Source organism: Capsicum annuum, chromosome 3, assembly GCF_002878395.1.
Source record: "Capsicum annuum cultivar UCD-10X-F1 chromosome 3, UCD10Xv1.1, whole genome shotgun sequence".
NCBI classification, from domain to species: Eukaryota; Viridiplantae; Streptophyta; class Magnoliopsida; order Solanales; family Solanaceae; genus Capsicum; species Capsicum annuum.
This window is the reverse complement of record NC_061113.1, coordinates 256,228,244-256,244,574: the sequence shown is the minus strand read 5'-3', so window position 1 is coordinate 256,244,574 and position 16,331 is coordinate 256,228,244. Positions and strand designations below refer to the sequence as shown.

At 37.5% G+C, this 16,331-nt stretch overlaps 3 protein-coding genes across 4 annotated transcripts; 1 reads left to right on the top strand and 2 right to left on the bottom strand.

The window, feature by feature from the left end:
* Window positions 1–1,208: 1,208 nt before the first annotated feature.
* LOC107862268 (probable xyloglucan 6-xylosyltransferase 5) lies at window positions 1,209–4,895 on the top strand. 2 transcript variants are annotated; one of them, XM_016707783.2, is made up of 2 exons: window positions 1,209–3,026; window positions 4,434–4,895. In XM_016707783.2, exon 1 carries the CDS (start codon window positions 1,648–1,650, stop codon window positions 2,989–2,991), a length of 1,344 nt encoding a protein of 447 aa, XP_016563269.2. In that variant the 5' UTR covers window positions 1,209–1,647; the 3' UTR covers window positions 2,992–3,026; window positions 4,434–4,895. The 2 variants fall into 2 exon arrangements, with proteins under 2 accessions (XP_016563269.2, XP_016563270.2); XM_016707784.2 differs by having other exon boundaries at window positions 4,414–4,895.
* Window positions 4,896–6,050: 1,155 nt separating this feature from the next.
* On the bottom strand, window positions 6,051–7,236 carry LOC107862269. The gene is made up of 2 exons (XM_016707785.2): window positions 6,420–7,236; window positions 6,051–6,316 (listed from the first exon to the last, which is right to left on the bottom strand). Exons 1-2 carry the CDS (start codon window positions 7,119–7,121, stop codon window positions 6,233–6,235), a joined length of 786 nt encoding a protein of 261 aa, XP_016563271.1. The 5' UTR covers window positions 7,122–7,236; the 3' UTR covers window positions 6,051–6,232.
* Window positions 7,237–10,429: 3,193 nt separating this feature from the next.
* LOC124896893 lies at window positions 10,430–10,915 on the bottom strand. Its single transcript, XM_047408770.1, has 2 exons — window positions 10,589–10,915; window positions 10,430–10,516 (listed from the first exon to the last, which is right to left on the bottom strand). Exons 1-2 carry the CDS (start codon window positions 10,913–10,915, stop codon window positions 10,430–10,432), a joined length of 414 nt encoding a protein of 137 aa, XP_047264726.1.
* Window positions 10,916–16,331: the final 5,416 nt, after the last annotated feature.

Below are 16,331 nucleotides of genomic sequence, written 5' to 3'. Positions count from 1 at the left end.
TTTTCATATAGTGGAGTCTGAAGAGGTTAAAAATGGGTTATTTTTTGTGTAAGACATTTAACTCAATTAATATTTTGCATAATTTTCCCTAAAAATAATACTCTATTTGTCTACTTGGATGGGATCTAAGCGGTAGTTCGGGCACATTGCACATGGTAAAGTGAGACAGGAAGGCAAGATCTAAATAAATAATATGACCCTCCATCAACTTCTTCAGAGTTGCTGAAACTCCCCATCAATGCAATACCCAAAAAATATGGTGAAAACATAGTACCTAAGATTCTTATACGAAAAATGAAAGTAAAAGAAAATTAAAGGTTGGCCTAAAATTAGTCAAATTAAGATGAGTTATATCCAAAATCCAAATATAAATGATTCATGGCTAGCCTATTCAACCACTTTTGGATTTGGTGTTATATGTATGTATTAGTGTGTCTAGGTGCACAAAGACTTTTAACAGTCATAAATTGACGAGTTTAGTTAGAACTAAAACGATTGATACTGACCCAAGACATTATATTTCACATTTTGCAAAGACAATAAGATGGATGAAAATGAAATTCAAATACACACTACACTGTACTCATACCTTATTAATGTACCTTAACATTTGAGACTCTTTGTGATTAAGCAGCGGTACATGAAACATATATAAAATATGGGTTCAATTAAATCAGATTACGGATCCCAACTCTACCTGTAAGAGAGGTAAGCACTGCAAACTAATTGATCATTTAAAATGAATTAACGTCCTTAAATAATGATTCTTTACTGATATTTTAATTGTCGAAAACTGAGGTCTTGCATTATTACTAGTTACTATGTAGTAACAATCAGAAGCATTAACATAGCAAAGACAAAGATAAGTAGCATAGTTATCAAGTATTTGGATGCTTAAACTGAGTCCAGATCGAAAGCTTTTTAGTTTTCACATTTCTAATCCCATTACATTTTTATTACTGAAATAAGCGATAAGTCTTTTCTCCTACGATAATTAGACTACCTTCTTTAATGTTTATCCACTCTACACCTAAATTGTTGGATCAACAGTAAAATAAATTCTACCAGTGTCAAACTTGTACTCATATTTTAACTCAAAAGAATAAGTTTTCACCTATACTGTTCCAGTTGGGAATCCTATTTTAAACCTTGATCTCTTGTATGAATCAGCAGACATAATAAATAAATAAATAAATAGGTCAAAGTTGCTAATATTTCGTCATTTAAATGTTTGTTTGTTGAACAAACGGAGGACGAAGAACGTGGGGCTTCATAATAACGCGTTAAATCCAGCCCGCAAACAGCGGGATTTTTCAATATTCACCTTCACCTCCCCTTAAACTACTCCTAATAAACTAAACTCAATTTTGAGACAGGAGAGAGTAACAAACTTAACTCAAACGACAGACATAAAGCTAAAAATTAAGGAAACAAATCATTACAGCACTAAATAATACTCCACAGCACAACCTCAAATAGTATTAGTAGTAGAATTAACTGTAGTTCCCCAGAAAAACTACAGTCCATCGTCGGTGCTTTCTTCTTCCTTGTTCCTATCTGTCATCTTTCCTTTTTCTCCCATGTCACTCTATTTTCCTCTCCTTTGAAACCCCCAATTTGTTCTCTTTACGGGCTGAGATTAAATTAATGGGTCCAGACGGCAGCTTCACTGCTCAAAAAAGAGCACTACCCACCACCGCCACACCCAACGGCGGCGTCGGTGGCAGGGGGAGCTCCGTTTTACCTCGCGGCCGACAGATCCAGCGTACTTTCAACAACATTAAGATTACTATTCTATGTGGCTTCGTTACTATCCTCGTCCTACGTGGCACTATTGGTTTCGGAAACCTCGTGTCCTCCGGACCCGACGCCGAAAACGCGCATCTTATTGAAGAGACTAATCGGATCCTTGACGAGATCCGATCCGATAAGGACCCGGATGATAATTTCGTCGGCCGTAATTCGAAGTACAGTTTAGGCCCGAAGATTAATGCCTGGGATAAAGAACGGAAGCTATGGCTTCAGAAGAACCCGGAATTTCCTAATTTTGTTCGAGGTAAGCCTCGTGTTATGCTAGTAACTGGTTCTCCACCAAACCCTTGTGATAATGCAATTGGGGATCATTACCTGTTGAAAGTTATAAAGAACAAGATTGATTATTGTAGGATCCATGGGATTGAAATTGTTTATAATTTAGCTCAATTGGAAAGGGAAATGGCTGGGTATTGGGCTAAATTGCCGTTGATTCGTAAGCTAATGTTGTCACACCCTGAAATGGAGTGGATATGGTGGATGGATAGCGATGCGCTATTCACTGATATGGCATTTGAGATCCCTTTTTCCAAGTACAAAGATCATAATCTTGTAATTCATGGTTATCCAGATCTATTGTTTGATCAGAAATCGTGGATTGCTTTAAACACGGGTAGTTTTCTGATTAGGAATTGCCAGTGGTCACTTGATTTGTTGGATGCATGGGCCCCAATGGGGCCGAAAGGTCCTGTTCGTGAAGAAGCTGGGAAGGTTTTGACTGCTAACTTAAAGGGTAGACCAGCATTTGAAGCAGATGATCAGTCTGCACTAATATACTTGCTGATGTCACAGAAGGGACGGTGGATGAACAAGGTGTTCGTTGAGAATTCCTACTATCTACATGGATATTGGGCGGGGTTAGTTGATTGGTACGAGGAGATGATTGAGAAGTACCATCCAGGTTTTGGGGATGAGAGATGGCCATTTGTGACACATTTTGTGGGATGCAAGCCATGTGGGAGCTATGGAGATTACCCTGTTGAGAGTTGCTTGAAAAATATGGAGAGGGCTTTCAATTTTGCAGATAATCAAGTGCTTAACTTGTATGGATTTAGACATAAGGGATTGTTGAGCCCTAACATCAAAAGGATTAGGAATGAAACACATAATCCACTGCAGTATGTAGACCAGTTAGATGTTCGACATGCAAAGCATCAGACTACAGAAACTCAGGGCTAGTGGCAACACCAGCTTATGCACAGAGGAATCTGCAGGTATATGAGACGTCATTTTGGTTTGTTGAACTTGTTGGTTAGATCTGTAAACACTGTAATATGAACATGCCATAGTTCCCTTCCGCATAATGTTACACGGTCATTCTTGAATAACTTGTACTCCCGAATGTGTTGATGAGATTTTATTTTATCATTAGTTTTTTTGTTTATCATAACAGTTGAATTGTTGATGCACAATCAATATTCATTTCTTTTCTCCTCCCAACTGAATTATCAGCATTTTTTTGGTCAGACCCTGTTGTGTAACTGACATCCCCCTATCTTCTTTTATGTTGTCAAGCTTAATACATGAAAACTCATAATTGGCTTGTTAGTTGAATGTCTGACATTAGATTTGGTGTTGTGTTTACTGTTTTGCTGTTGGATTTTTCCAAGTAGTTATAAGTGTGTTAATTGCCATAACTCTAGCTCTACATTCTAGCATTCCCCTTTTGCGAAAGGACCTTTTAGCTTCACTGCAATCTCCATTTTTGCCCCCCTCGCTACCCAAAAAAAGGGAGGGAAAGTGTAAAAATGGAATTTCTTGCAGAAAATGCTTGTTTAATTGCCCGATTGATGTCAACGTATCAGGCTTGAGTTTTCCTCTTATCTGTAAACTCTGCATGTTTGTGAGTTGGGAGATTAAGAATCTTGACAGTTCTTCCTTCTCCTCTTTACTCTGAGGTGTGGGACATCTTCTGATTGGTAGTATTGAAGATTTGCCCTTATCTTTCTAACAATAATGAGAAGCATGCTTTACCTTAGGCTGGAGTCCGGGTGTGTGTGAGGGCAACTTGTTTAGAGGACTGCTGTATTGTTTTTAGTTGAGAACTTGGATGAGCATGTCTCCTTCAAATTAAAATGTTCTATAACGCTTATGGCTTATTTTGATTATCTTTTATTATCACAAGGAGGAGGGTTGTGGCATATTGACAACCAGCGTAAAACTGATTAATGTGTGATGAATCGAGATCATGTGGTTCGTCTCGCAGATTGGTCTAGTCAAGCATGGGAAATCTATTCAATGATTATATCAGTCACCAATTAAATGATAATGTTTCATATGCTATGTCTTGAACTTTGTTGAGTTCCTCCGTTTTATGTCTGAACTGTATGATAAAGTAACATACAACAATAACAACTACTACACTTAGTCTCATACAAGTTGGGGTTATGACTAGTGGATGCGAAACTATGGATTTGGGCCGGATGATGTTGATTTTGAAAATACTGCTTGTCTAGACTTCCTATTTCTGAAGTGCTGCTCCTCTCTACTGCGCCTTTTAATAAAGCATTGTGTCAGATCTAACGGACGGAACTTTTTACTTATACAATATTTGTTATTTGCGGTCTAGACATTTTCCCAGTTTGCTTGACCTTCTACCAGTATTTCTGGATTTTCTGCAGGGTGCGACTAAGGTTTTGACCTGTCTTGGATGAGAATGGCACTTTCGGAATGAAGTGGTGTGCTTCTTGTTCTATACTTTGGTGGTCAGTCAAGCCTTGCATCATGGGGATTGGATTTTGCCTTTTCTTTCCTCCCACGGTTGAAGTTTGTGTTAGATTTACTTAATTCTAGCAACATTTTAGTTTCTCGGCAAGATGACTTTTGAACTGTATGAATGATGTGCTTGGAAAAGAACAGCTGGATTCAAATAGGATGAACAGAATTTGTCTAGATAGCTTCAACATAAGTTACTCTCAACCTCCAGCTTTGGGAGGTATAAGATGTGATCACACTTGTAAAATTGCAATTCTTGGTCGTTCTTTCTTTGGTTAAATGAATTTTTGGTATATGATAGTGGACCATTATGCTGTTATATGAACTTGGAAATGTACCAGTATTAATACATCATCTTTCATTCTTTAGCTTTTCTGCCAAAGTTTGACTAGTTCCATTAAAATTGATAATTTGTCCAGCAGATGGTGGTTTGAGGGCAACTGTTTTTTCTTTTTGATGGTTACGAAAATTCTGCAGTTTATCCCCAACCTCTGCACAAAATTATCAATTACAATGCCATTACATAAATTGTTGAAGCAAGCATTCACATAGGCATCATCCTGTATTCCTGTCAACGTAGTTTTATATTGAAGTCAACTATCAGCTAATCTCTTTCAAATTTCCTCCAGAGTTTAGAATGTTTAATTACTGACAGGATGATCTATTAAAATGTCTAGAGTCGGGGTCTATCGGAAATAGCCTCTCTACTTCTTCGGAGGTGGTGGTATGGATTGTGTACATTTTACCCTCCCCAGACCCCACTAGGTGGGAAGGGAATACACTGGATATGTTGTATGATCTGTTAAAATAGTTAGAAATGAGACACTTTACGTACAGAATTATTTATCAATCTGAGTTGTGCCTGGGGGGAGAATGGGAAATAGAATTTAGAAGAGAGGAAAGAACGTAAAATACAACCGAGCCCTCGCATTTGAAAGCTACTGAAGTAATGCCAAAGAACCAGATTGAAGCCATTCACTTTGGTATGGATGGAGTACTGGCAGGAAGCCAAGGGCTAGCAAATACTTTTCTTACCTGGCGGAGGTGTAGGTATCTTTTTAACGATCTACATAATTCACTGCAAATTTTGTTCATCCTCGTTGTCACGACTCTCCTATTTTGTTCTTAAAGCTGTTCTGCGTCACAATTTTAGATTACAGGCTTTCCAATATATGGGAGTATACCTTCAGATACAGAGCTGTATCCAGTGTCTACACTAAACAGAAGAATAATAGGTTTTAGCCAACCAGCCTTCTGTTGCCTCTCCGTAGAGTGAGTGACCTAGCAAACTAACAGGACATGGAACCAATGTGTTCAATTGCATAAGATAATGATTCTAAGGGAAGGATCAAGCTTAGAAGCAACATGGAAAGGATTAAGCTGAGACTCGATAGTGAACACAGACCCCCGCTTATAGATATTAGATCAACGACCTTCTTGGGTCCACGGTGTTGTATCTCTAGAATAACAGGATATATGATGCTTAGTTAGCAGTCACAACTCACATCTTCGGCCTGAGTATCTAGACAAACAATGAAGCTGCTGTTCTACCATTTTATAGTATATTTGCAAGAATTGAGTTCCAAACTTACAGAATACACACTATTAATGGACCTTGGCCATCCACATTGGTGTGTGTCACTAGAGAAGCAGCTATTGACCATTATCCCTCCACAGCACAGTACTATTACATACTAATTTTCAGCTAATTCTTGGACAGATTACGTTTGTGCATAGCCACAAATACCTGATTCATCTCTGCTATTTGACTTAGAAGTTGATTTATTCTCTGCAAAAACGAACAAACTGGTATTAGTATAACTCTAAAAATGTAGTTAGAACTGATTAGATAGGAATTTTTGCAAACACTTGAAAGCAAAAAATTAACAGACCTCATCCTTCGCTCTAATGGTGCGTCTCAGCTCTTCTTCCCCTCTCTGTCCTCTAATCAATCTCCGTCGCCGACGAAAATACACAAACATCACAAGCATTGCCGCCATTCCAAACGGCGAGAGAATAATCATTACAGCCCTTCGAGCTGAACTAAGACCCTTGCTTAACATACCAGTACCGCAGACTCTAGAAACCAACACCTGCAGTCCCAAATTCAGCCATTTTCCTCGATAACCAGCTCCTCTGGCTGGTATACGAGGACAATCTGTCACGGATCTTGGTGGATCCACTACATTGGAATCTGAGGCGGCAAATGAGTAGGAAGATTCACCGTTCTCTCGATGAGAAGGTGAAAATGACGACGACGACGACAACAGCGACGGCGATGACGGAGAGGGCGGCGACGATGACTGACTGTGATTTTGATGAACGGGATAGAGGTTCTCGTGGTTTGCCGGAGGAAAAACGGCGAAGTTACCGGAAGATTTGTGAAATGAATAATCTCGAATGGGGATGAAAGAGCAAACTGGTGGTGGATCAGAAAGAGATCGGAAATCTCTGGTACATTCCCATTTCTTACGCTTTTCTAGCTGGGCTTGTGTTATTGCACCTTCATCTTCTTCTTCTTCCTGATCTTCTACAACATCGGGATCCGCCATCACTATTAGAAGCTGAACTAATTTGTGACGGCCACTTTCCATTTTCCCAAATGGAAATGAGCCGAATAGAGCGCACTACTTCCAAATTGACCCGCACATATTGAGGCCCGTGACCAACCAGGCCTTTCTATGGCCCAATTATATATGCTTGCCTTTGAATTCGGGGCAATTGCAAAGAGAGCTGATTTTGGTAACCCATTAAAGCTTTAGCAAAAATACAAAATTGAAGTTGTGTTTGGTTATACTTCTTGAGAGACTTTTTAAAATATAATAAAGATGAAGTTGGAGCTGAAAAAAAAGTAAAAACAGATTGAGACTTATTTTTATGGTCAAACGTCATTCTTTGAATAAAGTGGGAAAAAAAAATGAACGTTTCGAACGGCCAAACGGGACCTAAGTTGAGGCATTTTAGAATTACATAATCAAAATTACTCTATAAAAATGTGCGAAAAATTGCCTGAAATTTTGTATATTTTGATACACGGTCAACTAATTCCTATCAATTTTACACGTTGATTTTCTTTATTGGATATGTTGTTGTGGTTGTTAAGTTCCTATTTTCTTCTGGCCCGAACTAAAAGTAACTGATATGAAAAGCTTTAAGCAGTTTTTTCTTCTTCGTTTGGGGATTCTTATACTAGTATGAAGGAGTAGAAGTTAAAACTTCACTTTTGTACTGATCTAGTTGATACAATTGTTAGTCATGGAACTACTAGTACTGCTTAAATAGCTACTACTTCAACACAACCTTGGGTTTCTTAGTAAATTCCTCGATTTGACAGTTAGAAAGGCATAGGCATATCCATTCATACATGATAGTGTGGATTAAATTGAAATTGGCCCTATCTCAAACTTGTGCTCTTGCTAAATGCTTGATTTGACATTCTGAATAAAACACGAGTTGGTTATTTTTTATTGGGAAAAAGTTAAAATAACCCGTGTGAAAAATAACTCAACAATACTCACCTTCCACCAAGTATAAAAAAAACTAATGGCTCATAAATACCCCCTTCTAGTCATTTTTCATACTATAGAAATATTTTTGATCCTTTTCCATATTAATAATTATTATTATTAATAAATCACAATTAAGAGATTAGTCAATTAGAATCCAAGCTGGTACATTTGCTTTTCATATTTAGGGTGGCCAGAATTGGAAATTAGAAGTGCTGGATATTGTGTTTAGTGCAGTATGAAGAGTTCAACATTTGGCGTTTCTTTTTTTTTTTTTTTTAATTTCTCAGTTTAGAGCTTCAAATCCAAAGAAGGCTGTTAACCCCCTCAATTGAAAAACAATTAAACACTCCTTAATTAATCAAACTAGGGAGAAAAACAATTAAACACTCCTTAATTAATCAAACTAGGGAGAAAGATAGAAACGACACTTCAAATTAAACTATTTCCACGAAAATGGCTATGGAATTTAAATTCCACTTTCTAGCCATTTCAATTTGTTGACTTGTTCTATACCATTTTTACACACCCTCTATACAGTATCTATACATATATTATACATATAAATATTCTATACGAAATGATACACAATTTATACAATAATTATAATTTTTTTTACACATTCTATACAATAATTATATATTTTTTATACACTTTCTATATATATTTTTATATATATTTTATACATATACATATTTGATAAAACTATATAATTTTTATACGTATATCTTATATAGATACATATTCTATATAACAATTATACCAACAACAACAAACCCAGTATATTCCCACCTAGAAGGGGTCTGGGGAGGGTAGAATGTACGCAGTCCATACCACTACCTCTAAAGAAGTAGAGAGGCTGTTTCCGATAGACCCCCGGCTCAAGACACAGGACAATATACAAAAACATCCAAAGCATGAGACATGATAAAACTAACATAGATACAACATCCACAAAATAATGTACATTACCAAACAAAAGACACCAAAACCCTCCTAACTACGGATTATGATTCATCCACCCACCTTATCCCTCTAACCTAGTGTTTTTCCTCCGGACCTTCCTATCCAGGGTCATGTCTTTAGTGAGCTGTAACTGCTCCATGTCACGTCTAATCACTTCTCTCCAGTATTTCTTCAGTCTACCCCTACCCCGCTTGAAAGCATCTAACACTAGTCTCTCACACCTACGAACTGAGGCGTCCGTGCCCCTCCTCATCACATGACCAAACCATCTCAACCTAAATTTCCGCATTTTTTCCTCCACCGATACCACGGCTACTTTCTCCCGAATAATCTCATTCCTAATCCTGTCAGCCCTTGTAAGACGACACATCCAACGAAACATCCTCATTTCTGCCACCTTCAACTTTTGAATATGGGAATACTTAACTAGCCAACACTCTGCTTCATACAACATAGCTGGCCGCACTGCAACTCTATAGAATTTGCCTTTAAGCTTGGGAAGCACCTTCTTATCGCATAAAATCCCCGAAGCGAGCCTCCATTTCATCCAACCTGCCCCAATACGGTGCAATATATCCTCATCTATCTCTCCATTCCTTTGAATCATAGACCTAAAATACTTAAAACTATCCCTCCAGCAAGCTGCCTGAGAATCCAACTTCACCATCACCTCCTCATCTTGCCTCGAGTCACTAAACTTGCACTCCAAATACTTTGTCTTGATCCTACTCAATCTGAAACCTTTAGACTCCAGGGTTTGTCTCCAAACCTCCAGCTTATCATTAACACCTTGCCACGACTCATCAATCAACACTACACCATCCGCAAAAAGCATACACCAAGGCACCTCGCCTTGTATACTCCGTGTCAATACATCCATCACCACGGTAAATAAAAATGAACTAAGAGTTGATCCCTGATGCAACCCTGTCAAGACCAAAAAATGCTAAAAATCTCCTCCCACCGTCCTTACTCGAGTCTTCGCCCCCTCATACATATCCTTAATCGCTCTGATGTACGCCACTGGAACCCCCTTCACCTCCAAGCATCTCGAAAGAACATCTCTAGGGACCTTGTCATATGTCTTTTTCAAGTCAATAAATACCATGTGCAGATCCCCCTTTCTTTCTCTATACTGATCTACCAGTCTCCGCACTAGGTGAATTGGCTCAGTCATCAAAAGACCAGACATAAATCCAAATTGATTCTCTGAAATAGAAATAATATTTCTCAACCTCCGCTCTACCACCCTCTCCCAAATCTTCATCGTGTGACTCAACAACTTAATACCCCGGTAGTTGTTGCAACTCTGAATGTCACCATTGTTCTTATATAATGGAATCATCGTGCTCCATCTCCAGGCCTCAGACATCTTTGCGAACTTGAAAATGTTGTTAAACAGGTTGGTCAACCACCTCAACCCAGTCCCGCTAGAAAACTTCCAAAAATCCACCGGAATCTCGTCGGGCCCATCGCCCTGCCCCTTCACATCTTGCGAACAGCCTCACTGACCACCTCTACTTTAAAACCCCTACAATAGCCGAAATAGCGACACTCCCATGTGTGCTCCAACTCCCCTAACACAACACCTCGTCCCCCTCGTCATTCAAAAGCTTATAAAAATACGACAGCCATCTTTTCTTAATGAGAGCGTCCTCCACCAATACTCTGTCATCTTCTCCCTTAATGCACTTCACTTGATCCAGATCCCAACCCTTCCGCTCCCTAGCCTTGGCAAGCCTAAATAACCTCTTTTCTCCACCTTTCTCCTCTAACCCCTTATACAAACTCTCAAAACCTACTGTCTTAGCAGCTGTAACTGCTAACTTAGCCTCATTTTTAGCTAACTTATACTTCTCCCTGCTTACCCGCTTCTCCTCTTCATCCTTACTCTCCACCAACTTAACATAAGCCATATTCTTCATCTCCACCTTCTTCTTAACATCTTCATTCCACCATCAATCCCCCGGATACCGGCCAGACCAGCCCCTCGAGACACCCAACACCTCTCTAACCGACTCTTGGATGCATCCCGCTGCCCTATCCCACATACTATCCACGTCCCCCCTATCCTCCCAAACCCCCATCCCCTCCAACTTTGCCCCTATCTCCAAGGCACTAGCTGGAGTTAGGCCACCCCACCTAACTCTAGGATGACCCACCCCACCCTGTCTCTTCTTGCCCTTCTTGATAACCAAGTCCATCACTAGAAGTCTATGTTGGGTCGCAAGATTCTCACTCGGAATTACCTTACAATACTTACACATTGCTCTATCCCCTTTCCTAAGCAGCAAAAAGTCAATCTGAGTCTTGGCTAGTCTACAATGGAAAGTAACCAGATGCTCCTCCTTCTTCGGAAAGCTAGAATTCACTACCACTAACCCAAAGGCCCTCACAAACTCTAAAAGGCCCACTCCCTCAACATTCCTATCTCCAAACCCAAAACCTCCATTCACATCATCATAACCCATAGGCAGAGACCCAATGTGCCTATTAAAATCCCCTCATGTGAAAATCATCTCTGAAATAGGCACGCCTCTTACCACCTCATCCAAAACCTCCCAAAATCTCTTCTTCTCCTCCTCGTTCAGGCCCGTCTGTGGCGCATACGCACTACAGATGTTTACAGAAGACCCCCAAATGATTAATTTGATAGTCATCACCCTATCAATAACCCTTTTAACCTTCACTACCTGCCTCTTAAGCTCCTCGTCCACTAAGATACCTACTCCATTCCTACGCCTCTCACTACCAGAGTATCACAACTTGTACCCATCTACATCCCTAGCCTTAGAACCTACCCACTTGATCTCCTCGACATATGCAATATTGATCCTTCTCTTCCTAAGAATCTTTACCAGTTCCATCGACTTACCCTGAAGAGTCTCTATGTTCCACGACCCCACCCTCAACCTATCATCTCTCTTATCCCCTCCCTTAATTTAATACCTCGCACTCTGCATCTCCAACCTAACCCAACCTCGGACCCCGACCCCACCTCCAGCCCCCCAGGACATGACCCTACTCCTCCATTAGCCACCCAAGCTACCACTCACGAAAAACACAGAGAAGGCTAAAAATAGCAATAACTATAAAAGGCAAACACAAAGCACACAATGCAACACAATTTCAAGAACAGATGCTAGAAATAACTAGTGAAGATAATCAGACAACTCATAAATAACCAGGCAGCTCGTAACAAAATAACCCACATAAAATATAAACAGTAAAGATAACAGAAAAAGGCGCAATACAAGAAAGTGCATTAAAATAAAGTTTTGAGGTTAGAAGTCACCGGGGTACGTAGATCAAGTATTCAGCTACTGCTTGCTGCGCTGAAATCCGAAAAATTAGGGTAGAAATTGGTTGCCGGAATAACGCCGCCGGAATGTCGCCGGGTCAGATCTGGGTTGAGTGTCAGATTTGATCTTTTTTTTTTAATTCTCTCTGATTCTATCCTGTCGCCGGAGTGGAAATGGTAACCCACACGCCGGCGAGAGAGTGAACCAGCTTTAGGGAATGAGGGAGAGGGAGAGAGGGAGAGACGAAGAGAGAGAAAGGGAATCGTACTTACCTGTCGCCGGCGTTGTTACTACGCTGGCGTCTGCTTCGCCGGAGAGAGAGAAAAATGTTAGTCGGAGATAGAGAGAAAGACATTAGGGGAGAGAGAAAGACGTTAGCCTGTATAGTCTGTCCTTTTTTTTCTTCCTCTATAACAATTATATCGTTTTTATATAATAATATTTAATTATTATTTTCAAGCAATAAAAAAAAAAATTCAGTTAAAAAATTTATAGCAAAAAGAAAAACTAAAATATTTTTAAAAAAGTCAAATGACCCAAGTTGAAATCTGTATCAGTATTATATATGGATTGTATCGGTATTATATATGGATTGTATTTGAACTACATGGGTCAAAGTGACCCAAATAAGGAAATGGCTATAAAGTGAAAATACTTTATCCGACTGACCACTTTTTGGCAAAATCACAAACTTGACTATTTATTTTAAAAAGTTCTACACAGTGTCCTTTTCCCATCAAATATTATGCTCGGACCCACTTTTTAGAATAAAAAAATATTAGCCCCGTTGGGCGTATTTGGTATGATGGAAAATATTTTCCTGGAAAAAGTTTTCCTAGAAAATAAGTTGGTTTTCTACTTATTTTTTCATGTTTGGTTGGTGAGTGGAAAATATTTTTCGAAAAATATTTTATGGAGTTTGATTGGTAAGTAGAAAATATTTTTCAGAAATATATTTTCTAGTGTTTGGTTAGTGAGTGAAAAAATATTTTTTAGAAAATACTATTAATGGTTAACTAGTATGTGGCTGCCTGAACTAATTTAAGCATGACAAATAATATCAATATCAAGTATTAAGATATTACAAGTCACTAAAGTTTAAGCAACTACTAATTAGCAAGCATATGAGGCACTTTTCAACATTTTGTCAGGACAATCTCAAGATACTACAATCAATAGAAATACAATTGAACGACAAACTTATTCAACCTTGTGAAACAAGCTACAACGCCGACAAAATGGAATATGCAATTAGCAAAAGTAATATAGGTAAGTCTTCCTCTATGCACATGAAAATAACAATACATTCAACGAACATTGAAAACAGTGAAAATTCGGGCTTCAATATTTTTTATTTCAAGCAGTGAAAAATTGGAGCGAAGTACAGTAAAAAATATTTTTGAGTAATGTGAATTTGAGTGTTGTGGGGGTGGGGGAAGAGGGATGGGTGGGGGCATAAAAGTCCCATCTATCATTTTCTGGAAAATGACTTCTCTCGGCCCATAAGGAAGTCATTTCCCCTCAACTAAAGGAAAATGAGTCATTTTGAAAAACATTTTCCTAACATTTTAATACAACCAAACAAGGAAAAATAAAAAAACATTTTCCATCATACCAAGCACATTCTTCGTTTTAATTTATTTGTCTTATTTTCATTTTAATTCATTTATAAAAGCACGTTTCTTTCCCTTTTTTACAACTCTTTTATTGTATCTTTCCACACATACTACCAGATTTATGAGCATTTTGATCACACATATTTTAATTTAACATACAAATTAGAGAACTTTGGCTGTTTATTTGCTATAAAGCTTGTCGGCATGAAATCTTTTACCATTATATTATATGGATAACATAAAGAAGTTATTTTGGATAATCTGATTGACCTATTTCTGTCAAATTCATAAGGATCTAACTACTATATGTAATTTAATAAAATAACATGTCATTGGATCGAACTTTGAAAATAGGATTGTAATACCTACTTTGGATTATCAGTTAATAAAATTTGAATTTTAAAAATATCGAACCAGCGAACACCAACCTCATATATAAGAGAAGAAGAGGATGTCATTAAAAGAAGATTCTTAATTTGGTGAGATCCTTGGTCAGAAAACAATCAAGAATTGATTGAACATCACAAAGAAGTAGTTGAAAACAAGACAGATTTGTAGATAATGCTTGGCTTTTCTTTGATAGTAATAAAACAAGTCCTCACAGACAACTCTTTAACCAATTCCTAAAATGCTTCAGTACCCTCACTTAAATTCGTAATTTGTGGCTGTCCTCCCTATTAGGTGTCACAATTCAATCTGCACAAAGTTGTCCAATTTAGCCTATTTAATCGGGTCGTTAGACTAAAGATACTTGTTGCTTGATACTTTGATTTGGATTCGTTTATCTACCTGTGTTAGAATTTCTTTCATTCCAATAAAATCTCTAGTTACAAGCAAATGGATCTTATTCATTCCACCACAATCCTCGATCATATACTGAAATAAATTTATTGATGAATCAACTCGAAAATTATCCAATTAATTGAATTACGATTTCGGTTATTGATCCATACTACAACTTAGATTGGGGAGTGTTTTTTTTTCTTTGGTTTCTTTTCTAAATTTTTGCAGAACGACACACATGCTCTTTCTCTCCACAAGGAAAATAACAAACTTTTTGGGTTTGGTTGATGATTAATACTAGTTAGATACTACTAACAACGAAAAATGTAAAAGAAAGAACAAATTCGAGTTTAAGCAAAGTTTGGAATTATTTTTTTATGTTTAACGTGACACAATCATCATCATTCAGTAAAATTAAATAAATTAAGTTATGACCCTTTTATTAATTCGATTCATTTTTAATCTAGTTAAGTTTGCTTTATTTAATTCGTCTACTTGACTTCGCTAAATTTGTATGGACAACTTATCCTAGATTACTCTGATTCTGATCATTATCTTGATCCAGATGAATTGATAAGAAAAAGATAATTTGTTTTTTTTTTTTTGATAAATCTTATGTCTGTGGGGGTAGAAAAGACATTTGCTTTTTCCTTGAAGATCCAACTCATCCTTTTGAGTTTTACTTGGCAAACACTTGTAGTAGTAAAAGAGTTGGCAAATTCCACTTGTCCGCTTTCAAAAGAGTTGTAACTTCGAGGGTGTTTCAGTTGTCAATTTTGGTGGCTTCCCAGAGAAAAACTAGAAACCAAACAACACTGAATAAATTAATTAATTCTCCTTTAATTTCATCATGTGCTTATAATTTTAATGTAAAAATTATACTTTCAATTTCAAATCTTGTGGAGATACTAGATAGTGTCGTTATAGGTCAAAAAAAAAAATGTTGAATACTGATGGTAGTGTCAATACACAATTTTGAAATGGCTCTCTTGAAATAATTTTTAGAAATGATCATATCGTTGGGATATTCATCCAAAATAAAATTTACGATAAAACTTAGTAAGATCATCGTAGCTAAACTAATGAGATATGAGAAAAGTTGAAGTGAAACCGCTATCAAGCTCATTAAGGATATGGACATACACCGTCATCCTTTTTCAAGCTATTATTGAAGGTTGGAGATTTTTTATGAATGCCAGCAAGACACCTATTTGGAGAGAGGTGAATCAATGTGTTGATTGCTTAGACGAAGGACATAAACACGATGAAGATTTAATAATCTATAAAAGTGCGCTCAGGGGTGTGGAGTCTCTTCTCCTAACTAACTTAAGCGACGTGACTTTTGAAATACTCTAATTTTTTCTTTTTAAACTTTTTTTAGTATATCAAAGAAAAATATTAAAAATAAAAGAATTAGTATAATCAAGTATAACACACAAATAAAACGCCGGAAGCAAACTTTTACCTTGTGTAACACTAAAATTACAAAATTATTTTTGTACACTAAAGCTACTAAACAAACTATATGTAATAATAAAATGTAAAACTATATATTGCTTGCGCAGCAAATAAAATCATCGAAAAGTCTAATTTTCAGCGGCTAAAATAACATGTCATTGCCACATAATTAT